The 26,960-nt window shown below is 43.8% G+C and overlaps 1 protein-coding gene and 1 long non-coding RNA gene across 2 annotated transcripts in view; one reads left to right on the top strand and one right to left on the bottom strand.

Moving 5' to 3' along the window:
- Positions 1-500: 500 nt before the first annotated feature.
- Positions 501-6,085, bottom strand: LOC128832884 (uncharacterized). The gene is made up of 2 exons (XR_008444080.1): positions 5,957-6,085; positions 501-842 (listed from the first exon to the last, which is right to left on the bottom strand). It is a non-coding gene; the product is annotated as an uncharacterized LOC128832884 (long non-coding RNA).
- FAM171A1 (family with sequence similarity 171 member A1) overlaps positions 4,976-26,960 on the top strand; it is a 133,840-nt gene continuing 111,855 nt past the window's right edge. Inside the window, exon 1 of the mRNA XM_054020578.1 lies at positions 4,976-5,568. Coding sequence (XP_053876553.1) covers positions 5,475-5,568 — 94 coding nt within the window. The 5' untranslated portion in view covers positions 4,976-5,474. The remainder of the gene's footprint in view (positions 5,569-26,960) is intronic.

The raw sequence follows: 26,960 nt of genomic DNA, 5'->3' as shown, positions 1-26,960 counted from the left end.
TTTGGCCCCTAGGCTCATGGACGGCCAGGGGGGTTCTGGGTGCTGCCCCCATCCCTAGTGCCAGCTCAACATCGCCTATTGGCTGGGAACTGCAACCAAGGGGAGCTGCGGGCGCAAGGGCAGCATACGGAGCCTCCCTGGCTGTCCATGTGCCTAGGGGCTGCAGGGACCTGGTGGCTACTTCCTGGGAGCCCCCGCAAGCACCACTGGGACCCTGCACTCCCTCCTGCAGCCCAATATCTTCCTCCAGCCCCGAGACTTCTCCCACTCCCAAACCCCTCACCCTTAGCCCCAGCTCAGAGGCTACACCCCCAGCTGGAGTCCTCACGCACCCCAACCCACTACCTCATCCCAAGAGAGAGTTAAAGAGAGTGAAGGTGAGGGAGAGTGAGTGACAGAGAGAGAATGGAGCGAGCAGGGGCAGGTCCTCGGAGCAGGGGCAAGGCAGAGGTCTTCGGTTTTGTGTGATTAGTAAGTGGGCAACCGTGGGCTAATACCCACATGGTTGAAGTTCAATTTATTGTTCAAACTATGCTTAGACAAAAAGTGCTATAAAATGCAGTGTATTACATTATTACTTTTAGGAAGCAGTATTCATTTTCAGTTCAGAACTACTTGTCCCAAGTAGTAAGAGACTGTGGAGTGTTCCTCTTTGAAATTTTTCTGAAGACCGTGTCTTCCAGAAATTTTTAACGGTGGTTTTGCAATGCAACATACTTCTCATTTCCCTTCAAGAGTCTTTTCTTCAACTGATTTAAGTCAATGTTCTGAGTTTGGTGCCATGTGGTAAAAGTTAATTGCTTGAAATTATTCAGCTTGCTGCAGTGCAGTCCATGTGTAGCCTAATAGTAAAGAAAACTTGATTAACAAAATAATACTTGATATGCAGCCTATTTGTAAGTATGGTATTAGGACTCCTGTCTTCTCCCTCCCCTTCGCGCTCTCTCTCTGGAAGATTGAAAACCCATAGTGACAGATACGTGGCAACAATCCAGCTCAGATTTTAAGGCAAGAAGGAATTGTTAGGATAATCAATTCTAACTTCAGCTGTAACACAGCAAATTTAATTCGGTAATCCCTGCATGAACTTCTAGTTAAGACAGAACATGTAGCTAGAGTAGGAATCCACAAGAGTCAAGGGAATCATACCAGAGAAGAACTTCATACGCAGTATTTTAGGATCTGCTTTCCTGTAGTCAAGGGTTTTGTGCCTTACAAGAGACAATGGTCAAGAGGCAGTGACACGGTCCTACTTTATAGTCTATTTTGAGGGCTTGGTTCTCCCCTCCTTTACATCTATGTGAATCAGGAGTAATTCAACTGATGTCAATGGAGTTGTACTAGTACAACAGATATTTTAGTCAGTGAGAAAAACTAGAGCAAAATACAATATATTTTTCCTAACTACAGTCCAACTGTTAGATCATTTTTATATATTTTAGATAGCAATAGCTAAATATTCAAAGCATTATTGACACTTTAAAATAATGCTTTTCGAACACTAATAATGCTGTGTTTAAAATTATATTAAAAATACACAGGCATGGAAAGGATAATCAAAGAGGGTGCTAATCCATGCATCCATGGTCAGTACTTTACAGCTATCAATCTAAGCACCAAACAAAAATAATCATGGTATGGATATGCTACTTCAGTTCTGGTCTAGCATGTTTGGCTATCTGTAACAACTAAGGAATCAAATTTCCTATTTCTGCATTACACCAAGAAAACGTTTGTAGCCACCTCTAATAATAAATAAGAAGGCAAAATTCCACAAAAACAACTTGAAACACTGGCCAAAAGTCATGCTTACTTTTTTGTGCCTTGTAGAAATAAAAATATATAGACAGAACTGTAACAAGACTGATGATGATAATTGACAGCTAATTATCTTCAGTTAGCACTATTGCCATCAGATATTTGGAGCCACATAACAGATAAGCCTGGAAAAGCAATATGATGGTGTACTGGTTCTGGTCCAGTACTTATATTATAAATAGCATAGGAAGATCCATAATGTGGGCTCTTATTTTGGCTATGTGTGTGTGGAAACAAAACTGTTCTGTTAAAGACTGTTCTGCTTCATTAACTGTAAATAAACCAGATCTTTCAAGACCCAACTTCTGGCTGTATTTCATTTGTTAACCTTTTATGCAGACATTATATAGCTTAAACAAAGGATACTTTCTAATTCATACATTCCTAAAATCTACAGGCACATAAAACTTTACAAAAGTCTGACTTGCTGTACTTCGCTTTTTCAACAAAAAAGTCAGAATTCTACTGTTTTTCTTTGAATTGGACACTTAATATCACATACAACATTAATTATTATAAGGTGAATAGGTCTGTACAAAATTAGATTTTCCCATCAAGTTTTGCCTTGTATAAATAGCAACCTGCAGTGCTCTCTCTAACTTAATTACAAAGCTTTGTCTTCACTCTGACAAGAGAAGTGTTCTTAACTTGAATCCGCTAACTTGAGTTAACCAACTTCAGATAAAATCTACGTGAAGACAAGGTGATTTGTAGTTTTCACATGCTGGGGTTGTCCAAACAAAAAAATAAAAAATAAAGGTGATTTCTAGAGCCCATAGGAAGAAGGGGATGCTTCCCTCTTAGGCTGTCTCTGTGGCAGGTCCTCCCTTCCCTCAGAGAGGAACCTTTGGGCAGTTGTAGGGTTACCATATTTTGTGCCTCCGAAAGGAGGACACTCCACGGGACCCCGCCCCCAGCCCCGCCCACGCCCACGCCCCAAAGTCTCCGCCCCCTCCCCTGCTTCCCATGAACATTTAATTCGCGGGAAGCCTGAAGCAGGTAAGGGCGGTGTGGGGGGAGGAGGCGCGGCCCAGGCTGGCCCCCCCGGCGGCTCCAGCCTGGGTCGGCTCGGGCCCTGGGGTGCCGGCTCCGGCCCCCGGCCAACCACCCCCGCCCGCCCAGCACTGCCGGCCCCGGGCGGCCCGGCACACCCCCCGGCGGCCCGGCCCGGCCCGGCGACCCCGGCCAGGCAACCCCGGACCGGCTCCCGGACCGACCCCCGGACCGACCCCGTGGCCCAGCGCACCCCCCGGTGGCCCAGACGCGCGGCCCAGCGCACCTCCCGGCCCCGCGGCCCAGCGCACCCCCCAGCGACCCGGCCTCGCGGCCCAGCGCACCCCCCGGCCCCTCGACCCCGGACCGGCTCCCGGACCGGCTCCCGGCCCCGCGCCCAGCCCGGCCCGGCACCGCGCGCCCGGCCCAGCCCGGCACCATGTCCCCGGCCCCGCGACCCCGGCCCGGCCCTGCACCGGCCCCGGTCAAAGAGGCCCCGGCCGAGCCCTCCCTCCCGATTTTCCCGGACATGCCCGGCTTTTGGGGATTTCCCCCCGGACGGGGATTTGAGCCCCCAAAAGCCGGACATGTCCGGGAAAATCCGGACGTATGGTAACCCTAGGCAGTTGCCTTAGGGAGAGATTTCTGCCTTTCCTCTGCTGGAGTTGCAAGTCTGCACTCTTCCCTAGTCTGACACCAAATAAGCAGTTCCCCCTGCCTTTTAACTCCTCCTCCAGTTGGAACATTGGCTCTACAAGTGTGGTGGCTGGGCCCAAACTTGTTCCTTAAACCCTTGTTGCCCAGTGTGGGGTCTGTACACAGAGGCCTATGAGTGGATATGCTAAAAGCGCTCCTTCCCTAGCAGGCCCGTACAAGGACCTCTCATATTAGCAGTCTATCAATGGTAGGGAAGCAGATGCCAAAAAGGGGGTAGGCAAAAGGAGATATTAAGGTCATGGTTTGGTACCCCCTTCACAGTGGCCCAGGGAGAAGGGCTGATACATTAAGGGGAAGCCCTTAAGGATGGAGCCTGGAAGAGGCCTCAGGAGAGACTGCCTGCCTGAGGCATAATCTCCTCAACGCTCCTCTTGTAGCCTCCTACACAGAACAGTGATGAAATGTTACTAGCTAGCCCTAAGTGACTTATCTAGGTCATACATCGAGTTTATGGCAGAAGTGGGTACAGAATCAAGGCGTCCTGTCTCCAAGCCCTGTGTTTTAACTGTTAGACACTTCTGTTCATTAACAATTGTAAGGTGACATTTTTAGACAATTTCACACAAAGTTCAAACAAACAGAACAACTCAGGTCTGCCCCACAAACATAACAACAGAAGTAAATATCACACAAAAAGAGCAGGAGCAAAACTGACTGTCACTGAGCATTGAGATCCAGTTGCTTGTGACTTGGGTTACAAGAAGCCATTTAAGGGTATTTTGTGTGACTTATCATATTTGATGTCTGCTCTTAGATCATCACATTCTTGTTTTCCTGCTGGACTGCAGATGGGAATGAGGAAAGATCTAATACTGGTCTTGAGCCAGTAGACAAGAAACAAGCATCACACAGGATGCATTTTATATCTGTAAAGGGAAAAAGGGGGAGGTCCAAATACAGTGAGTGAGTGGAGAGTGGCTGGCAGGTAAATACTGTAACTCTTGGGGGTTGAGGGTGGGTGATAGGAGCAATGCACTAACTTGCAAGCAGGGCCGGCTCCAGGCACCAGCTTGCCAAGCAGGGGCTTGGGGTGGCCACTCCAGAGAAGGGCGGCACGTCCAGCTATTCGGCGGCAATTCGGTGGACGGTCCCTCACCAGGGCCGGCTCCAGCATTTCTGCGGCCCCAAGTGGGAAAAAAAAAAAAAAAAAAGCCACGATGGGCGGCGGCAGTTCAGCGACAGGTCCTTCGCTCCTAGAGGGGGGACCTGCCGCCCCGAATTGCCGCAGTGCTGCCCCTCTCCCTTGGCCGCCCCAAGCACCTGCTTGTTAAGCTGGTGCCTGGAGCCGGCCCTGTCCCTCACTCCCTTTGGGAGCGAAGGACCTCCTGCCGAATTGCTGACGCAGATCACAGTTTTTTTTTTTTTTTTTGCGCCGCTTGGGCTGGCAAAAACCCTGGAGCCGGCCCTGCTCGCAAGCAGTAATATGTCTCGAAGGAGGATGAGCTCCTAGGGCGAAGGGACTGGCACAGCTGGCTTCAGGCCCCTGCCACAGGTTGCCCTATTACTATTTCTAGCAGCGCCCCGCTCTGTGCTAGGCATCTCCTGCTTTTCTGCTAGAGCGATGCGGGGTGGGCTGCCGCGGGCTGGCCGGCAGGCGGAGCCCCCTCCCGGCTCCGCGCTGCTGCTGAAGCGGGGCAGAAAGGGTTAAATAGCCCGGCTCAGCCTTTGGGGACCCCTCACACAGATAAATAAATAAGCAGCGCCCTGCCGCCCTCCCCCTGCTTTGCAAGGCGCCGGCCGCGGGGACACAGCGGGCCGCAGCGGCGGGGCCAGGATGCGGCAGGGGAGAGCAGGGGGGGCAGCAGCCTTCGCCGCAGCGAAAGGCAACATGGAGGGAGGCGCGGAGCGGGCCAGCCCCTGATGCGGCGCTTTCTCCGCCTCCTCCGGGCAGCGGCGATTCCCTTCCTCCCTCCCGGCGGCGGTGGCTGCGGCGGCGGCGGGTGGAAATGAGCAGGTCGGCGGCGCTTCTCCTCTGCCTGCTGGGCTGCAACGTGTGGAAGGCGGTGACCAAAACCCTGGGGGCGCCCGGTGCCGCTCGAGGTGGGTGCGGGCCGGGCGCGCTTTGTGCCGCCGGGGGAGGGTCTCCGGGGGGCCGCATTGTGCTGGCGGCGGCGAAGTTGGGGGCGCGGCCGGAGCCCCGCTCCCCCTCTGCGCTGGGGCCGCTCCTGGGGCTTTTGTTAAGGGCAGGGGCTGCTGGCCGGGCCCGCCTGCTCTCCTTGCCTCGCCCCCCCGGGCAGGTCCTGCCTGGTGCTGGCTGCTGAGCGCCCCCTCCCCCCCCCCGACGCAGCGGTGATGGGCGGCTTTGTAGAACCTCGCTCGCCTGGGGCTGGCAGCCTTGCGCCCACCCCTCCCCTGGCGAGCCCCGCTTGGGACTGGTTGTGTTGTGCCCCCTCCCCCGCTCTTGCAGGTACCGCTTGGCGCTGGTTACCGTGCAGCCTCCCTCCTCTCCGCAGGTCCCGCTTGGTGCCTTCCCCCTCTCCCTGCACGTCTGGCCGGGGGCTCATTGCACCCCCTGGCAAGCCCCACGTGCGGTCGGCTGCGTTGACCCTGGGTTGGGGTCCTGTTCCGTGGCCCAGGCGGGAGCCCTGGAGCAGCCCCCAAAAGTTTCCTGTCTCTTCCTGGCTGTATTCCGCGGGGGGCGCGCACTACTGGCTTGTTGCTGCTGACCATCCTGTTTCTTCGTCTGCGCCTTTTGTTTGGAGAGGTGGCCAGTCCGACTCCCCATCCTTACTGCATGCCATACAAGCAGCGTGCCCCTTGCTAGTAATGCATGTGGCACTTCTGTTGGGGGGGGGGGGAGGGTGTTCTGTTTTAAATCAGGAAAAATCTGCTTTAAATGACTGTCACACCTTTCCCCCAGCTGATTTCATAGCAATATAATTGTTGACCTTAGAACCAATACCAACCCCTTCAAAGGAAAGGGGCAACTATTTTAGCATCTAAGTCAACTTCGTGGTCCTTTTCACTTGATTTGAGCCTTTTCTAGCTGAGTAGGATGGCTCTACAGTAATCCTATAGTTACTTCCCTCATGTGATGTGGTTTCATCAGCAAAATGTGCCTGTACTGTAAAAATGTGACCCTGCCAAGGAGATACTGTAGGTGGGAGATACTCAATCGCAGATTAGTCATGCTTCCACACTGCATTTCTACCCTTTATTGTTGTAGTAGTGTTCTATTTCTCTCCAGGCTTCATTCTGCGTAGCTCAGAAAGGGGTCATGTAATACCTCTAGGTTTCCGGGAGCTCATAGATATGTTAAACAGCAGAAAATGTAGTTTGCTGATGGTAAATAGTTTACTACAAGAGTTTAATACAATATGTTAGTATTTGTCTATTAGTTAACCTTGTGAAACAGCCAAGTATCAATGTCACTTCGTGTGGGAAAGGTGGTTTTTTTGTTTGCTTGTTTTTTCCTGTTTAGCCTTCAGGAGAGCAGGTTAATTGTATCCTTCCATAACAACCAGGGTGGAAATGCAATACATCAGGGATACAGCTGTACCCGCTTTCCTCCCACCGTCTCTGCCCCCTTTTGCATGTCTTTAAGGGTCAGTGGCCTCTAAATGGCCTTTTTTTATATATACAAACAAGAAAAATGACATTTAGGTTCTTAGAGGTCATTCTGTTTTCATAAATTCTTTTGTTCTTTGATTACCAATCATTATTTCTACAACATCCAATAAAATGTAAACTATAGTCCTGTGGTCTGATACCAAGTGATCAAAATTTGGGAATCTTGTGGCAAAACCTAGTGTGGAATACAAGATCTTTTTTTAACAAGATTGGAAAGGGGGGTAGAGGATTTGACTTTGAAACTTGAGATTTCTTATTTCAAATCAATTATTCTTCTAAATGTTGTGTTTGGGGCACTTGCAAAACGGGATTTATACTGAATTAGTTCACAAATATGTCAACAAAAATGTCATACACATCCTTTGAAGGTAACTTTTGACAACAGAATTTGATTTTTATCTTGGTATATAATCGGTATTGTGATATGGAGAATATTTACTGATGTATGTAAAAACTCTTGATATGTTGGTGAAATTACAGTGCAGCTCGACTATCTTTTTCCCCCTTTCCTCTTTCACTGTCAGCTCTTTTTAGAGGCAGCTCTTTCTAACTCAGCAACCGGAAAAACTAATGTCTGTAGCAACAATATAACTTGATTTATTAAATTTATTTTTATGTAAATCAAGGGGAAAGACAGGGAGTTGACCATTATACAGTATCTATACTCAGGACTGCCTTTAAACTTGATAGTTTGACCTTTTTATTGCTTGTGGATATGTCATTCTTGAGTCAGCAGAGAATATTGATGTATGGTGAATAAAATGGTCAAATTCTGTCTTCAGTATTAGAACATCTGAGGTTTACTGATGTACAGTAGACCGCTTTCTGGGCTTTCACTACAGTTTTTCAGTTTCCCCCTGTATTCTAAGCTATCTATATGCATGCTTTGGAAATTAGATATGTGGAGATTCATTTTAGTATTAAAAAGCATCCAGTTTAGCTCAGGTTGGTAGTGACCACAAGTTTGTTGGGAAGCTTATGAATTTGTGGTCATAGTCAAGTCTAGTGGACAGGTAGCTAAGTCACCAAAATAACCATTGCCGTTGGTACTAATTGAGACCCCTTGTTGGTAGACTCAAAGTTAAAGGCAAGTGTTTGAATGGCTATGAAGACTGAAGTACCCGCTCCCCCCCCCCCCCCCGCCCCTTCAGCACTTGTGTTGGTACTTCTAGGTCAAGGTTGAGGCACACTGGGGTCAGGGTTCAGAAATCTTTGCAATTGTCCATGTTGTAACTCTTGTGTGGATGAAGAATGAGATTGGTCTGGGAAGAGGGAAGAGAATGGATTTGGGAAGGATTAGGGAGGACCACAGAGTGGATTGGATCAGGTTGGTGAAGAGAATGTAAAGTCCAGGAGGGGAAGCAAGAAAAACATTGACCGGGAGATACACAGTGGAATGATTTTTGAAAGAGAAATGGTGGATATCCTATCAACTGCAGTATTTAAATTATAATTGGACAAAATACTAGAAAACTCTGTAGAGAATAGTCCTCACTGACAGGGTTGGACTAGATGAGATTTGATTAGATTCTTCTATATCCCTATAATCAGACTGGCTACGTGGAATTTGAACTTTGCGCCATATGAATGTGGGGTTGTAGTTGGCACTTTTGTTAAGGAAGAGGAGAAAAGAGAATATAGCTCCAAAAAAATCCCATGATTTGATATTTTTCTTCCTCCACTGGCACCAGCTCTAGCCCCAAATTTGAATAGCATCAAGTTCAAATTCTGCTCAGCCAGGCTGATTCAGCAATTTTATGAATATGAAAGGTACTGATAATTAAGCTTCATCATTCACACCCCATTAAAAAGATTGGGTGACATTGACACTTGAGTTGTTTCAGTATGTCTGGTTCAGCATGTAATTGGATGAATGCAGTGTTGCCTCTGAAGATGTGCTTCTGAACCACAAAGATTAGAAAATATTTTAAGAAAAATAAATCCCCTAACTTCTGGAGTATACAGCAAAATCCATACAGACCCTAGTTTTGTTTATTCTATGAATGTTGAGGCTTGGTATCCCTGCGGATGAGGTCATTGTGAACTCATGTAGAGAACTTATAATCCTACTAATTCTTAAATTTTTCACCCTCTCTAAACTCTACTGCTTAAAAGTGAATCGATATTTCAAATGAGGTCTTAATTTCAGGTTTTAAATAAAACTATAAACATCAGTTATTATTGTATTTGAACATGTGTTGAAAGAATACTAACATAAGCCAGTGTCATAAAGAAAAACTAAAGTACTTTGGCTGTATTTGCACTGGAAATTGTGTTGAAGGTTCTAAATAAAACACATGCTGAAGAATCTAAATTAAAATACAGGGCAAGTTCTGATCATGTGAACCAATGTCTTCCAAGTTGGGGAGGCTTGCCAGGTTTCTCAGTAGTAATTCATTTAAGCATTGCAGGAAGGACAGTACAAATCTGTGGAGACTTTTAGCAAAATCTGTTTAATTTCTGCAGGAATTTTTTATTTTTCTAATTGGTGTATCCTATTTGAACAATGTGGGGCCATTCTGAAATACTAGGTTTTTTAAGATGAGATGCCATGGCTGCTCGAGGATCACATTTTAGAGCTATTCCAGACAATCTCTCATTGCACTGCAGGAGTCCAGCATGTTTTTGTGACACTGTAGATGCCATTTATAATTTTTAGGGTAGTAGCGAACATCTCATTTGTTCAGAATATTTCACTACAGTACTTAACCTGTTCAAAATCTGCAACCTTATTGGAATTGCTTCCAGTTAATGGAGGGAGTCGCAGAATGTGTACTAAGTATCTTCCCCTTCCATACCTCCCCCCATGATTATTAGTTGGATGTTTCTAGTATGACAGTGAGGAAAGATAGACAGACAAGGTGGCAAGGTTGGGGTAATATCTTTTATTGGACCTATGTCTGTCGGTGTGAGACAAATTTTTGAGCTAAACAGAGCATACAGTAAGGAAAAGGTTAATAGTTGGGATTTAAATGGCCTTAATTAGCCTTCACAGTATCACCTCCTTTGGATAAGTGGTGGTGGTGGGGGGGAATCTGACACTTTTTGGTGCTATTGTTTGTTTTTGACTGACTGGCTTCAGACTTGGACAACATTACATTGATTCACACTGTGAAAGCTAATTTCACAACCATAAGGGCTTTGATATTTCATGAAGGTGATTACTCTGAAGAATATGATAAAAGCAACTGAGAAACCCTGAATTCTTGTTTTTTATTGGGTGTTTTTTTTTCCTTTTCTGTTTTTTTTTTTTTTTTTTTTTTGGTGAGCCATTTCCCCAAGCTGTCAGTTTTAACCTAGACAATAGGTAATGTTAGGGGGTGAGAAGTGAAACTAAGGACTCTAACACTTTTTGCAATGCAGATTTTGGCCTCCACATTTGCACCCTATCTACTTAATGAGCTACTAATTACTAGGATCCTTCAAACACAAAGGTTTACCTTAGTGAGACTATCAGTGTAGGTAAGGGTACTCGCATGTTATCCAGATAAAGTCCTGAATTACTCCAAGGCCAAAATGCGCAGCTTTATTTTTTTATTTTTAAAAAATTAGTGTTAGCTAACATATGGTAAAATCCTAGTGCGGACAAGGCAGTTGCAGTTTTCGCACAGGCCAAAGTAAATCCTAGGCTTGCCCCCAGTGTGTACTTCAACCTGCTAACACATGAAAACTACAAACTGTCTTGTCTAAGAGTTAATCAGTGTTAACTGCCACTAACCAACACATGGCTTAAATTCCCTGCCCCAAAAAGTTAGGTAGACCGTGATGGCTCCCTCTTCTTTCAATTTACTTTAATCATTGTCTGCATGTAATAGAACAAGGACTTCTTTTGTTTCAGATTTAATAGGTAAATGTATATATGAAAATTGCAACAAGTATTTCTCAAATGATAATTTGAATACTTCCTTGGCAATAGAAAAACTACAATGAATAAAGGTAACTTTTATATACAAAACTTCCTTGGATCAACAGTTTTGCCCAGCCCTTCCAATTTACACCTGTATCCGAGATAGCAGAACTAAGGACAGTTGTGTGACAAACTGTTGAATGTTAGGCAAAATAACTTAACGATTTGTATATTTGTTTTGCATCAAGTAGTTTTTGTTATGCAACTATAGTCCTGTTTTACGTAGTCAGGTTTTGCTAACATGGTATTGCAGGCTGGCCCTGTCTTTGTGAAGCTGAATATCCCGAATAACATACATAAAATAAAACTGTGAAGGCTTTCTACTGCTCAGGCTTGCAATTCATTAGGGTAAGCTACCTTGCCAAAGAGCCTAAACCAGGAGGATAACTTTTTTTCCCCCTCTATGACACTGTTTACACGTCTAATGCCTCCTTGTTCATTTATACATAAACGTAAGGAAAGGCTTGGTGAAACAAGGCAGGGATTTGAACTTCTCATGTTTAATGAGGGTAGTTATACTGGTATTTACTCCTTTATGCTGGTAAAACTGCATCCACCCTAGGAAATTGCATCCATTTAACTAAATCACTTATTCTGCCAATTTAATTAAATTGTTGTGTAGATAACTTCTTAGTTGTCTTCCCTGTGTCCCCAAAATCTCCAGAAATGTTTAAAGGAAATGATCCATTTTGAAGAAGAAAATGGAGAAGGAATCAGAAGGGCAATACAGAGCAGCATAGTATTAACTACTGCACCAGAATATATTCCTCAAGAAGGCTCTGAGTGCCACTCCTGTTGACTGACATAAGCAACACTTTCTAGGGTGCACTAGTGTTGCTTGAGGCGGGCAAGTACTGTCTGGAAAATAAATGGGTTCAGGATCTCTGGGGACACCAGTGGTGCTGCTGGCTGTGAGGCAGACAATGGAAAGTAAACACAGCTAAACAGTAGAAAAAACTCTTTATTTTTCACGCTGTGTTCAAGGAAAAGGGATGGCACAAATTCAAGATTGCTGTGGCAGTTGCTCTCTTTGCTCTACTGTAAATTATTCCCCTGGCAAGTTATGAAACTGAGTGGCACATTGTCCTGGACAAATCCTACACCAGCTTTAAAAGCTATTTGTGGTAATACTGATGAAAGCCACTGTGAAGTAATGTGGCATACTTGCTGCTGCCACTTCACTGTTAATACCCAGCTGTTTTCATACCAGAGCTTTTGTTTTGTTTTGTTTTGGGCGAGCATCTGGGTTCAGTATCTTGTATTCTCTGTGATTTGCAGGATCCCCAAATAGATGAGAAACAAAGTTGCTGGAACAGAAATTTCATTAAGCAATATGAAGAACTGCAAAATTTAGTTCTTCACATTGCGGGAGTTTTTTTCAAAAGTGTGAATGGCAGTTAGGTACCCAGTTCCCACAAAGTCAGTGGGTGCCTAACTGACACTTGTACCTTTTGAAATTTCCCCCATCATGTTACACTAATTTCCATCAAAAGTTAGCTCTCATACAGTGGTGTGCAAGAGAATGTGTTGTTCCTTTCTTTAGGATAACACTGTAGACAAACATTGACTTTTTAGTGGCAGTTACTGTAGTTGGCTTATTCAGAGTAAATACTATTGTTTGGGATCAAGATAAAAAGAATAAAATACACTTGCTTTAAACTGGCTGTAGCTTTAAGCACTAAAGCTTCTAATGGGTTGAATCCCCCAACCTCTACTTTTTGCTCCAGGCCATTAGTTTAGCCACAATTGGAATATTTAACTTTTTTTTTAAGTAACAAATCAGACATTGAGTAAAAAGGATGTGAAGTATTAAAGATCACTTTGAAAGCAATTAACCTTTCTAGAATAGGAGCTAGATAAGGACCCCCCCCCCCTGCAAGTCACATCTGAAAAGCCACCTGTTCCCTGCAATTTACTCTCAGTAACATCCATGTGCTACTCTTTCTTAAATTGTTGTTAGATTGTGATCTCTCTGGAGTAGGGATATTGGTTTAGTCTAGAAATGTCACTTGTTAGATGTGAGGTGTAATTAGTGCTGTAATAAAACAGTTTTGCATTATAACACTACTAAATTGTATGAATATTCTATAACTTGCTTTGAGAAAGGGCATGGGCTATATCATTTTTTTCTCATATTTCACATGCAAGGGATGTTAGGAGCAGAAAACTTGCTTTTTTGAGGCCAAAGTCTGTTAGTGGAGAGGGGGTGAAGGCAATGTGACATCACCCACTTGCCCTTCTGCACAGTCAGGTTTCTGAGTTTTTAGAGAGCCATATGTAGTGACCGCATTCCTTGGGAAGCTAGTGAGTATTTTCATGAGTAAGTTAATGCACATACTTGAGTGAACTACTGTTCGCCTTCGGAAATTCCTGTGTGTGGGGAAGAGTTGGGGGAGTGAGCCAAGCAAAGGTGGGGATAGGTCATGGCAGCACAGGTCCTTGAGAAGTTATGGAGAGGAATGGGGGAGCCTTTGCTATACCATGGGTGGTATGGGCCTGAGATAAATGAGGAAATCCTATGTCTTTCAAGGCATCTGTGGGTTAGGAGTGTCCCATCCACCGCTCACTCTGAATGGGCAAAAACCCTCAGTGTGGTGGAAACTTCCAAGCCTAAAGTCCTTAGATTGTTCTGCCCGACGAGATGTTTTTTTTTTTTTTTTTTGCAGGACATGCAATGCATGCCTAAAAGGTGTGTGTGAGGAGGGCATTTCAGAGACACAATATGCTTTACAAGGTTGTGATGAAACAGAGAAACTACCTGCCAGCACATAAAGTGTTAGCGAGCCTTTGGGCCCAGCTAATCTCTTCCCTCCTCCCATCTTCTACCTGTAGCTAATGCCAGGTATCGAGGTGGAAGAAAAGGAGAGAGCCAGGCTCAAATTGGGGCTGTCTGGCGAAGGGGCAGGAGATTGCCGCCTCTATAACTGAGAAGAAGGATTACTAACTTGCCTGCCAAGGCAGCTACATGGAAGGAAGCACTGTCTCCCCAGCCACGGGAGACTGTGGAGGACACCTAGGAACCTCTAGCACTGTGCGCGACTGAATGGGCAAAGCCCAGGGACATTGTGGGGCTTGGCCTCACCAAAACTTACAGCTGCCCTGCCTGAAGGAGCTCGGGACTGTCAGGAGGCACTGCTCATGACCCATGAGAGGACCCTACTGGAAGCAAGCTGCCCAACTAAATGGACTAGAGGGGCCATGCCCCAAACTGAACAGACACTGGTAGGAAGTGGCCCAGGGCAATGGATTTAGACCAGGGCTGGATTAACCCATAGGCTAATAAGACTATAGCCTTAGGCCCTTCCATGTTTAGGCCCTAATTTTTAGGCCCTACTGTAGGCCCTCCATTCCCTATTGAAGTTACAGCTGAGCAACGGTAGTGGGGTCATTGGAAATTTTCTGTCTCATTAGATATTGCTTTGTACAAATGAATCCATCAAGATTATGAACTCAATTTATGGTGGTTGTGATTTTGTCTTTGTGGGCTAAGTAAGTGTTTGTGTGCCCAAGCAATATTGAACTTTGTACACAGTAGGCCCACATTGGACAATAGAAACCGTGTCGAAGAAAGTAGGATGGCAAAAATTGAAGGAGGCCAAAGAAAGACCGCAAAGACAAGATGTAGTGCTGAAAGATACTCCCTCTCTCCTAACGTTTTTTCCTTCTACTAAGTCTGGTGGTGAGGAAGTCCAGCCGAATACCAGCCCAAGTGAACCTGCTGTGCCTGCACCTGATGAAAAGGAGCAGCCTCCTGTGACTTCTCTAGCTGAAGTCTCACCCCACTCCTCTAAAGACTTTCCCAGTGATAGCAGTACAAAAATATCCTTCTCCAATGATCCAGGCGAGTGGGACATGACTTCTCAAGATTTTATTGCATATTGGACTGAGAAGGACCCACAGAAATGCCAGAATCTAGAGATGCTGACTTTTCATTGACAAAGCGAGAGTACGCCAATCAGAATAGTTATCTTACCAAATCAGTGTTTGAATATGTGAAGCCTAACAAACAGATTGGCAAGCGAGTTGTACTGTTTGGATTGCTGCCTGTTTTCTGATACTAAAAAGTGGGCAATGTTCTGCGAAGGCTTCAATGTTGGAAGAATACTGCATGCATTACCAATCCTACAATGAGTGAGCAGCATGCATCGTCAGCTAGCAGCTACCAGGCCCAAAAGAAGGTTAGTGGCAGAATTGATACCGACATGGAAAACTAGTTTTTGGAAGCTCATGCTTATTGGAAGAACGTTCTCAGACACGTAGCTGAAACCCTAGTTTTTCTTGCTGAGCATGGTCTGCCATTCCGTGGCTCAAATGACTGTTGGATCGAAACACAATGGCAATTACTATGGCGTTCTAGAGCTAATCGCTAAGTTCAACCCTTTCTTTGCTCAGCGCATCAATAAACGTGCAAATCGTGGAAAAGGCCAGACATCATATCTATCAAAGACTATTTGTGATGAATTCATTGCACTGTTGGCAAAGACGACACTATCAGCCATTGTAGAGGAGATCAAAGATGTGGGATATTTTTCAGTGTCCGTCGACTCAACACTGGATGTGTCACATGTAGATTAGCTGACTGTCATCTTGCATTATGTGCTACCCAGTGGACCAGTTGAGCATTTCACGACCTTCATAAACATCACCAACCACACAGGGGAGAAACTTGCCTCGTACCTACTCTATTTTCTCACCAAAAATGGAATTGACGTCAGTCTTTGTTGTGGCCAAAGCTATGACAATACAAGTAATATGAGTGGCAAATATTCAGGGATGCAGCAAAGATAAGAGTGCAATGGTTTGGTTGATTACATACAGTGATGAGCTCCCAAAATCCTAATAACTGGTTCCCTACCGGGTCCTCGGTGGCACTTCTGCAGTGGGGGGGGGGGTCTTCACTCGCTCTGGGTTTTCAGCAGCATTTTGGCAGCGGGTCCTTCACCTGGAGCGAGTGAAGAACCCCCACCGCCAAAGTGCTGCCAAAGACCCAGTAGGGAACCATGCAGTGAATACAAGCCCCACGTGCCTGTCTTTTCCCCCCCGCCCCCCAATCCGACCCCAACTCACGTCCTGCCCCCCTCAGAACCCGCAACCCATCAACCCCCCCCGCTCCTTGTCCCCTGATCACCCCCTTCCGAGACACCCCCCCCCCCCCCAAACTGCCCCTTAGGACCCCACCCCCTACCCAACTTGCCCCACTCCCTGTCCCCTGACTGCCCCAACCCCATCCACCACAGACCCCCTGAACTCCCACGCCTACCCAACAGCCCCCCCATTCCCTGTCCCCTGACCACCACCCCCCAAGCCTCTTTCCCCTCCAACCGCTCCCTGTCCCTTATCCAACCCCTCCTCCCAGCCCCGGCCTGGCCCCCTTACCATGCTGCTCAAAGTGGCAGGAGCTGCAGAGCTGCCCATAGCGCTGGCACTGGTGGTACGGTGCGCTGGGGCTCTGCAAGGAGGTGGGGAAGCAGAGGAGGGGCTGGTGGAGTCTCCCCAGCTGGGAGCTCAGGTGGGCTGGACAGTACGGTCCCGCGAGCCAGATGTGGCCCGCGGACTGGAGTTTGCCCACCCGCCGGCCCCTTTAACAACCGGTTCTACACCGGCTTCTAAATTTAACAACCGGTTCTTGCGAACCGTCTCCAGCTCGCCACTGATTACATACCATGTGCTGCACCCTCACTCAACCTTATTGGCCAGTCTGCCAGGGATTGTTATGTTGAAGCAGTTTCTTTTTTTGGATTTGTCCAAGAATTGTACAGTTTTTTTTCTCTCTGCATCAACCAGCTGTTGGATGATTCTTAGCAATTCACTACCAAAGGAATGCCCAGTGCCCAAATCACTCCCAGGTACATGGTGGAGTGCCAATGCTGAAGCTGTGAATGCAGTTGTTCTGGGATACCCCAACATCCTTGAAGCACTAGGGAGCATCAAGGATGATGACTCTCAAAAATCAGCAACAAGAAAAGATGCAAAGATCCTGAATGATGTAATGCGCACTTTGGAAACTAGTATTTTGTGTGAGGTCTGGAATGATCTACTTCAGCCATTCAGACAAATCCAGCTTAGGTGCAGTCTGAGCTTGCAGAGTGCTCAAATTGACCTTTCCACTGCTCTAAACCTAATGAGGAGTCTTGGAACTGTTCTTCAACAAATGCTGGATAGTTTTGATGAGTATGCAATTCTGGGGGCTGCAAGAACTGCTAATCATGAGTATAAGTCAGCCAAACGCTGCAAAAGACAGAAGACATGCGACGATGCAGCTGCCCACTCATTCAGTGACAAGGAGGCCTTCAAGAGTTAATATCTTCATCACAGTCATCGACAAACTGAAGAGTTCATTGGATCCAGACTTACAAAAATATTGACAAAACCTTTAGTGTACTGACCAATTTTTCGTCTAACATTTCAAGTTCCGAAGTCAATGAAGGTATCAAATGTGTGTCAGAAGTTACCCAGATGATCTCCCAGTACATTTTATTAAAGAATTCCTTCAATTTGTTGAACTCATATCACCTCAGATGTAGAGAGAAAAGATGACAAAAGCAAATCTATTTGGATGTACCAAGTTACCACTGAATCCAATACGATAGAATATTTCCCAAATGTTGAAACTGCATTACGGCTGTAATTTGTCACTAAGATCACTAACTGGAGTGGAGAACATTTCTTCTCTCTTCTAACAAGGGTCAAATGTCCTCTGATCCATCATAACCCAAGAGCATCTCGGTGCTTTGTCCCTCTTGAGCATTGAGAATGAAACGGTCAGGTCTTTGAATTACAATGACATCATTCATGACTTTGCCACAGCTAAAGCTCGGGGGGAAAAAATTATTTGAAGAACTGAGTGTAGTGAGAGTAGAATAAACTTGTTATTTACATATTAATTTATGTAAAACTATGTATGTAGATGTTTGACTTCATAATTTTTTTCCCCAATATGTAATTCATACTCTAGCCCCTTCCCGCCTATTAGCCTTAGGCCCCTCATAACCTTAATCCATCCCTGATTTAGGCTCCCAGCCAGGAGGGTGATCCCTGTTCACTGTCTGACAAACACAGGGCCCTGGGCTGGGACCCAGTGCAGAAGGAGGGCCTGGGTTAATCTACCTGCCCCGTGCCTTAAAGATTGAGGCCTTGCAACCAAGCATGGGGGTGAAAGCCACATGCTCTAACTACTAGACTTTCCAGCCCTCCAGGCTGCCTGTTACAAAGAAATATGGTGCTTAAAATATCTAGTTACAGCTCTGCCCCCAAACTATTTACTGGTCGCAACAGGCCATAAACATTTACAAATGAGTCCTGAGCCCAAAGAGGTTGAGAACCACTTGACTAGATGACCTCTCGAGGTCCCTTACAGCCCTATATTTCTGATTTCATGTTTTTTCAGAGTTGGTTACTATTTATTAATTTTATTCTAGTAATAGCTAGAAGCCCTAGGCAAGGACAAGGCCCTGTTGTGTTTGCACATCGGTGATCACATAGTAAGAAACAGTCACTCCCCTGAAGAGATGGTCAAAGCATGGGAGAAAGTACTATGACTCCCATTTTACACATGAGAAATAAGGCACAGAGGTAATGTGATATGCCCAAAGTAATGCACACTCATAGACTCATAGACTTTAAGGTCAGAAGGGACCATTATGATCATCTAGTCTGACCCCCTGCATGCTGCAGGCCATAAAACCGTCCCTACCCCTTCCCAGATCACCCGATTCAGTCCTATGCATTAACCTCAAGACCATCTTTCCTCTCTGCCATTTTTCATTTAATAACCAGGAGCCTATTTAGTGGCATTGCTTAGATGCAGCTGTCACAATTACTTCCAAGAATGCTCTTGAAGTACGACTATACAGTTATTTTCATGGCTAATGGACACTCTTTTCCTCTTACCATTTGCCTTAGTTTTATATAGTGCATGCTTGGATGGGCAGATGGACAAAAGATAGAAGACCGGGCTGCAGCCAGAATGTTCAGCTGGTAGGGGATAGAAGGCTGTACTTCAGCAATCTGGTCTAGCTTTCCAGACAGGTTGAAAACCGGCAACTGTCACCTTAATGATCTGCCTATGCTATATCAAGCCTGGAGTCTGAAACTGTCAGACTGTTTCTGAACATTAATGTTTCTGTTTACAAAAGAAGTATTTACTATTGTTTTGACACTAAGATAGATAAAAGTTTGATTTGTGAATTTGCATATGTAGCTTTAAAAAAAAAATAGCTGGCAGAAAGATGGTATCCTGGCATAAAAGCCTTCCCATTTTCTTACGTAGGAAATTACATTTTGGGTAGGTTCCAGGCTAAGAAGCTTGCTTGCTTTATTTATTTGAGGTGATCTCACAGACAGGTATATAATATTGACTTTATCTAGGTTTGTGGGGAGAGAAACAGATTTTCAAAAATAAAATTTGTCAGAACCTGCAGATTTCAAATATGTATTGTGTACACAAAGATTAGGCTCTATTATATTTTAAGCAGCATTGAGGGTAAAATCACTTGTTCAGATCACGTTATATTGGTTGCCATTAGAGAGTCAATCCTTGCCCACGGTTACAAGAACAGGAATATCATAGGAAATAACTATTGTTTCACGTAGCAGTGTGAGGTCACAGAGGGTAAATGTTGACTTTAAATAGCTACCACTATAGTTGTCTGAACTCATGCATAAAATTAGTAATTAGTACCCCAGGAGTAAAATTGTTTTTTAGGGTTTGTTTTTGGTTATTTTAGTCCAGGATACATGGTTGCGAATATAACTATACAGAATAATTAGATTTCATGGGTTGAGTTTCTGTACCAAAAGGGAATGTTATCTGAGGTCATACAACATGTAAAAGTAGAAAATATTAAAACAGTACAGATTGAGCTAACCTTAGGCTCATGTTTTGAATAATATATGTATTTTTAAATCTGCCATCAGTCTGTCTCCATCTTTCACACCACATGCTCACATATAGGATGAGTGTAGAAAGGCCTAACAGAATGGAGAAAAAATAGGTTTGTCAAGCAATTTAAAAAATTAATTACATGATTAAAAAAAGAATAGCAATTAATTGCACTGTTAAACAACAATAGAATACCATTTTATTTTAAATACTTTTGGATGTTTACTACATTTTCAAATATATTAATTTCAATTACAACACCGAATACAAAGTATACAGTGCTCACCATGATTATTTTTGATTACAAATATTTGCATTTTAAAAAGCAAAAAAAAAAATATTTTCAATTCACCTCATACAAGTACTGTAGTGCAATCTCTTTATCACGAAAGTTGAACTTACAAATGTAGAATTATGTACAAAAAAACGGCATTCAAAAATAGAACAATGTAAAACTTTAGAGCCTACAAGTCCACTCAGTCCTACTTCTTGGTCAGCCAATCACTCAGACAAACAAGGTTGGTTACAATTTGCAGGAGATATGTCCCTTCATGCTTCAACCACCATTCCGGAGGACGTGCTTCCATGCTGATGATGGGTTCTGCTTGATAAAGATCCAAAGCAGTATGGACTGACGCATGTTCATTGTCATCATCTGAGTCAGATGCCAACAGCAGAAGGTTGACTTTCTTTTTTGGTGGTTTGGGTTCTGTAGTTTCCACATTGGGGTGTTGCTCTTTTAAAACTTCTAAAAGCATGCTCCACACCTCATCCCTCAGATTTTGGATGACACTTCAGATTCTTAAACCTTGGGTCGAGTGCTGTAGCTATTTTTAGAAATCTCACATCGGTACCTTCTTTGGGTTTTGTCAAATCTGCTGTGAAAGTGTTCTTAAAATGAGCATGTGCTGAGTCATCATCCGAGACTGCTATAACATGACATATACGCAGAATGCAGGTAAAACAGAGCAGGAGATGTACCGTTCTCCCCTCAAGGAGTACAGTCACAAATTTAATTGATGCATTATTTTTTTAACGAGCATCATCACCAGACGCGTGTCCTCTGGAATGGTGGCTGAAGCATGAAGGGGCATATGAATGTTTAGCGTATCTGGCATGTAAGTACCTTGCAACACCGGCTACAAACATGCCATGCAAATGCCTGGTCTCACTTTCAGGTGACATTGTAAATAAGAAGCAGGCAGCGTTATCGCCCGTCAATGTAAACAAACTTGTTTGGCTTAGTGATTGGCAAAATAAGAAGTAGGACTGAGTGGACTTCTAGGCTCTGAAGTTTTACACTATTTTGTTTTTGAGTGCAGTTATGTAACCAAAAAAAATCTGCATTTGTAAGTTGAACTTTCATGATAAAGGGATTGCTCTTCAGTACTTGTACGAGGTGAATTGAAAAATACTATTTCTTTTGTTTATCATTTTTACAGTGTATATATTTGAAATAAAAAATATGAAGTGAGCACTGTGCACTTCGTATTCTGTGTTGTAATTGAAATCAATATTGAAAATGTAGAAAAACATCCAAAAATATTTAATTTCAAATGGTATTCTATTGTTATAAGTGTGATTAATCGCGATTAATTTTTTTTAGTTAATCGCGTGAGTTAATTGTGATTAATTGACAGCCCTAAGAAAAAACAAAACCCAGGGCAGCTTCTTGTAGTAGACTCATTTTAATAATTAACTTCAATTTGAGTTAATAATCAAACTTCTGGATTAACTTTCCTAAAGAAAGACGAGAACGTGCTTTCACCCAAACCAACCCTTCAACTCTTCACCTCCATATGAAAGTGTGATAGATAAGACCCAAGGTCTGACACTTTGTTTGTTTCTTTAAACAAAAACTACACAAACATACTAATCATAAACTTGCGTGCTTTGTAGGAGTATTTCGGATGTGTCCAGCTGTTATCAGAGTTTTGCTCCTGTGATATACTGCCTATCATTTTTTGAAGGTGCTTCCATAGTTGATGTTTTTCAGTACTGTGTACAATTTATACGAGTGTATTTATTTTGATGATGATCATGACCATTATTCCATTGCATTTCTTGTCCTTGATGTTTTAAATAGATATCTTGGGTCAAAATCCATTTTCACACTCATCCAGCTATTCTAGTAACACCAGGATTTGGCCTCCTTATGTTTTGCCAGTGTGTTGCCTTGTGAAAGAAGCTTTGGCTTGAAAATGTTCGTTTTTTTTTTTTTTTTTTTTTTCTTTTCCTTTCCAGACTTTGACAATATATTGGAAATAAATCCTTGGTCCTGTATACAAGGCATGTGAATTAACTGCAAGAGTATGTGTACTTAAAAAAAAAAAAAAAAAAAAAAAAAAAAAAGTAATCTGTTGTAGTCTATTGTTAAGATTAAGTATCACTGGCTTCTTGTCTTGTATTTTTGCAGTTTGCTTGGTATTTGAAGACTATTATTAGGATTCCTTATACATTTCCAACTTTCTCATACTTCGGTTTAAATCTTGTAACCAAACATGCATCATTGTGTAGCTCTGTGTGTGTGTGTGTGTGTGTGTGTGTGTGTGTTAGATTGTTCTATGGCTTTATACATGTGTCGTATGTGATGGCAGTTGACACCTGCACCTGTAATTAATGAACAGGGTTACTGCCAAAGACATTAATACAAATAAGAGGCTATTTACAAAAATCCATAATTTTCTTTATTTTAAAACATCAACATTTATATTTATTTTTAATTTACCAATGAAGAGAAACTAGCATTCAATGTATTATTACATCTGTGCTAAAATCAGTATGATTCAGGAGCTGCTAATGTTACCCTGAAAATGAACATGATTCTAAAGCAAATACACGTCGTAGAAATAAATGGGATTCATTAGCACTGTTTCCGATTTGGAAGTCAGTTTTGCTTTCTACTAAATCTGATCATCTGATCCAGTGCATATGCATTACAAGGAAAAAAGGAAATTCACATTTCCAAGATTATATTACATATACACTATTATTGTTACATAGATGTAAGATGAGTCAATTAAAAGCTACAGTGCCTTGTGAGAAAAGAATGCTGCTTTAAGACCATATTCAGTCACCTTTATCCATGTAGAATAATACCTTACTCTGCAAATAATGCTATTGGAAATCAATAGGCCTATTTGCACAGTAAGCTGCTGTTCAGAGTCAGTAAGGGTGGCAGAATTGGGTCCTAAATGTTTAAATATGTCTGCACTTTCACTACACCAGTCTGAAACTAATGGGCTGCTCTTCATCTTGTTTTCGTCAGCCTAAACCTCCAATTTCTAATATGTTCTGTTTGGTGCCTTCTGGTAGCATCCCACTGTGCTCTTCCCCCCTCCTCCCCCCGCCCTGGTCTTGTTTGGTTTGTCTTGCAGAAAGGTACAGAAACCCCAAGTAAGAAATCTTTTAAATATTCCTATCCTGGCTGAATCTTCTCTCTCTCTGACATTTGGACAGAAAATAACTCCTCTCATAGGCTATTGCAGTAGGCTCTATGTATAAATGGGGTTAACATTGCCGCTCAACTCTGGCCTTGGTAGAACAGCTGGGATCTTAAGAAACAGCCTCACCCAGTCATGCAGTTGTAAGGGTGATTTTTGGCCCCCTGAGCATGCTCCTTTCCAGCATGTCCTTGTAGCCCACTTAAAACACGGAGCATGGCCAAGCCAGCCAATGCCCACTTACAGGAGGTAAAAGAGATTGGTGGGCAAGGTAATAGCTTTTATTGGACCAGCTTACACAAGGTTAGTGGTGCTGGAACAGTTTGTATAGTGGGGGTATACTGTAAACCCTGTATAGGATGGAAACCACTTCAAGCCAAGAGGGTGCTGCCGCACTCCCGGCACCTCTAGCTGCAGGAAGTAATAATTTTTGATGACCTGGGATTCAGCTAAGGCTGCGTTTTATTTATTTAGTCAGTCAGTCTACCCTGCTCCTTGTTTCTGGAGGCATTTATGCAGCATTAAACTCTTCAACCTGCCTTCAACTAGCAGTGCAAGCTCTGGGCTATTTGCTACCCCAAATAAGATGAGGGAATACAAGCTTCCTCCCAGCCTGCAGTAGTTCTTGCAGTAAACATTTTGTTGCTTTAGACATTTGCGTCATTTACCTATGAGTTAGCCAGCCCTGACAACTACTAGTTCTGTCTCTTGTGCAGCCCTTATGGCTGTTATAACTCCTTCTGTGTCACCAGCTCTGGTCACTTTGTTCCATCTATGCTTTGTCTTAACCATTCTTTTTCTTCCTTACTCTCAAGCTGAAGTGAAAAGGGTTGAGAAGGATTTGTATGACTGCTACTCTCCCGAGGGAGGCAATGACCATTTAGAACTAAGTGGGATAAGACATCGAGACTGCCTTCTTCAGTGCACACAGAAGTATGTCACAATACAAGACAGTAGCTATTTTATTTACACAACTAGAAGGAATAGAAACTGTTTTTTAATGGCAGCTTGGTTGCTGTAGAAAACTTTTCTTGGCAGTGTACCTTTCGCTTGGTGACCTCCCATCGTTAAGAACCACTGTGGTATTGGCTTTGGGATCCTGAGCTCATGGGAAGTCAGTTTTTGACATGAGTTCTGGTTGCTGTTTGTCATAAAGATGAACAACAACCCATCGATCCTGGATTGGTCTGGTGAGATTCAGAAAGCCAAGTAGCAGATAACTACACTTCTGTTTCTTTTTTGCAGTTCATATTTGTCACAACCTCAGGTTTTTTTTTTAAGTGGCCCGGGTTTATTTCTGGTATCCTTCAGATCCACCTAAAGAAATAAGAGTTAGGCTTTCTGTTGTCTTTGTACAGAATTTTAAAATAAACAAACAAAAGTTAATTGTTCCACACTGGCTAAGTGCTGTAAAAACAAAGGCACAATTTTATGCTCTCAGTGCTTGAGGTAGGCAGGTGTTGGACAGTGTATCAGCAGTTTTATTCTTCTTTATTTTTAATTATTGTGTTGCAGTAGTGCCTAGAGGCCCCAATCACAGATGCTCCACCGTGCTAGACATTGGCTGGTTGTTCTGTTCTGTGTTAATAGCAGAGAGAAACGAAGAAAATTCCTTCACTGTGTAGTGCTTCAGAGATCAAGAATCTTGTAAATTTCACTTCACTTCATGCATGGAGTGCTAAGCAGCAGGAGTGTGGTGTTAAGGAGAAACAACAAAAGTGGAAAGCTCTGGGGTAGGAAAATCACGTAGGATGGTTGGTTAAGTGGCATAACAAAAGGAAGGGAAAGGAGGGGGATGAGATCCCATGGAAATGACAAGTAGTAGGCAAAGCTAAACTGAGGGCTTGTCTTCACTTACCAGTGGATCGATGCTGTGGCAATCGATCCACTGGGGGTTGATTTAGGGTACGTCCAGACTACCCGCCGGATAGCGATCGATCTATTGGGGATCGATATATCGCGTCTCATCTAGACGCAATATATCGATCCCCGAACGCGCTCCCGTTGACTCCGGAACTCCACCAAGGCAAGCGGCAGTAGCGGAGCCGTGGCCGTCGATCCAGCACCATGAGGACAGGAGGTAAGTCGAAATAAGATACGTCAACTTCAGCTACGCTATTCCCATAGCTGAAGTTGCGTATCTTACATCGACCCTCCCTCCCCCAGTATAGACCAGCCCTTAGTAGCGGGCCTAGCCAATTGATCTCCCGTGACTCCAGTACTCCACCGGAATGAGAAGGGTAAGGGGAGGCGATGGGAGAGCGTCTGCCATCGACATAACATAGTGTGGACCCCACAGTAAGTAGATCTAAGCTACATCGATTTGAGTTGCGCTACTAACGTAACTCAAATTGCGTAGTTTAGATTGACTTTCCCCCGTAGTGTAGACCTTCCCTGTAGACCTGAATGGGAGAGAAGGACATAGTGAGACATGGATGTCTTCCTGCTACTAGATGTTTATTCCAATCAGGAAAGAGAAAAGCAGGGAATAAATCTACTACTCACAATCGGTTCATTCACACTTGCTAATATCTATATCTATATTTAATAATAAGGGTAACTTGCTCAAGACTGGTGTGGAGTCAGTGTTACATACTGTCAAGCAGGAGACCCAGGGTAGATTGCTATTCATGCACTCTTGCAGCAGGACTGGGAGTGATGGACTTTTAGAAGCCGAGTATTAAGGTTATAGACATGGAGAAGTGGGCAGTACTGTAACTTGTTTAACATACACCTCTCTTTTGAGGTAAACAGGGGTACTCTTGGATTCTAAAGGGTGTCCTATCTGCTTTACTGGGAGGATGGATATAACGATATTGATGGTGGGAATCTTCAGATTCTGGATGACATGAGGAAGACCCTCAGAGAAAGAATATTCTTTCTCTGGGACCGTAACAGAGTTCAGGATATCACATTAATTCTCACTAGATTCATCTTGCTTGTTAACCACGATACAGTTATGTTTTTTAATCTTGGTGGTTTTTTTTTCCAGCAAGGTTTTGGAGAAAACTATCTCATCACCTCTCCCAATGCAATCTCTTATTTTAAAATGTATTTATAGTGACCTTCACAGCACAAAATCTGCCCTACAGTTATTCTGATGCTGACCTCCTTGCCTCTGATTCCCTCTTTTTATACTCCAATTTCAGTGTGGCTAGTTTTCAGTATATCAATCACTCATTGCTCCTTAAGCTCCTCTAACAAGAACCTGGTGTCTCAAGCACTTGAGTCCCACCTCTCTAACTGCTCCTTTTTTTTTCATCATTGTATGCAGTGTTGTCCTAGCCGGTTTATGTTCCTTTTTGTCCCTTTCACTGTGTCTCTAGGCTCTGTCCTTGGCTCTTCTTTCCACATATTTTCTCCCTCTAGGAAACCTTATTTCTGTGTTCAACCTTATGTCACTTCCTTATAGGTCATGCCCAACTCTACACGTTCCTTTAACTCTGATTTCTCTGTCTGCCTGTTGGGTTTCTGTCAGCTCCAGGCTATACCATAATTTTCTGCTGTTGAATGGTTCAAAGAATGAAGTTCTCCTTTGTCCCATGTCCTGACTATTCTACTTATGCAGAGTGATCATGCTGTGGCATTCTTCTGCTTGGGAGTTTTAAAAAAAGTGCAAGGATGTAGGACT

Source organism: Malaclemys terrapin, chromosome 2 (assembly GCF_027887155.1).
Source record: "Malaclemys terrapin pileata isolate rMalTer1 chromosome 2, rMalTer1.hap1, whole genome shotgun sequence".
Lineage (NCBI taxonomy): Eukaryota > Metazoa > Chordata > Testudines > Emydidae > Malaclemys > Malaclemys terrapin.
The sequence above is the reverse complement of the archived record's forward strand: the minus strand, read 5'-3'. Positions and strand labels throughout refer to the sequence as shown.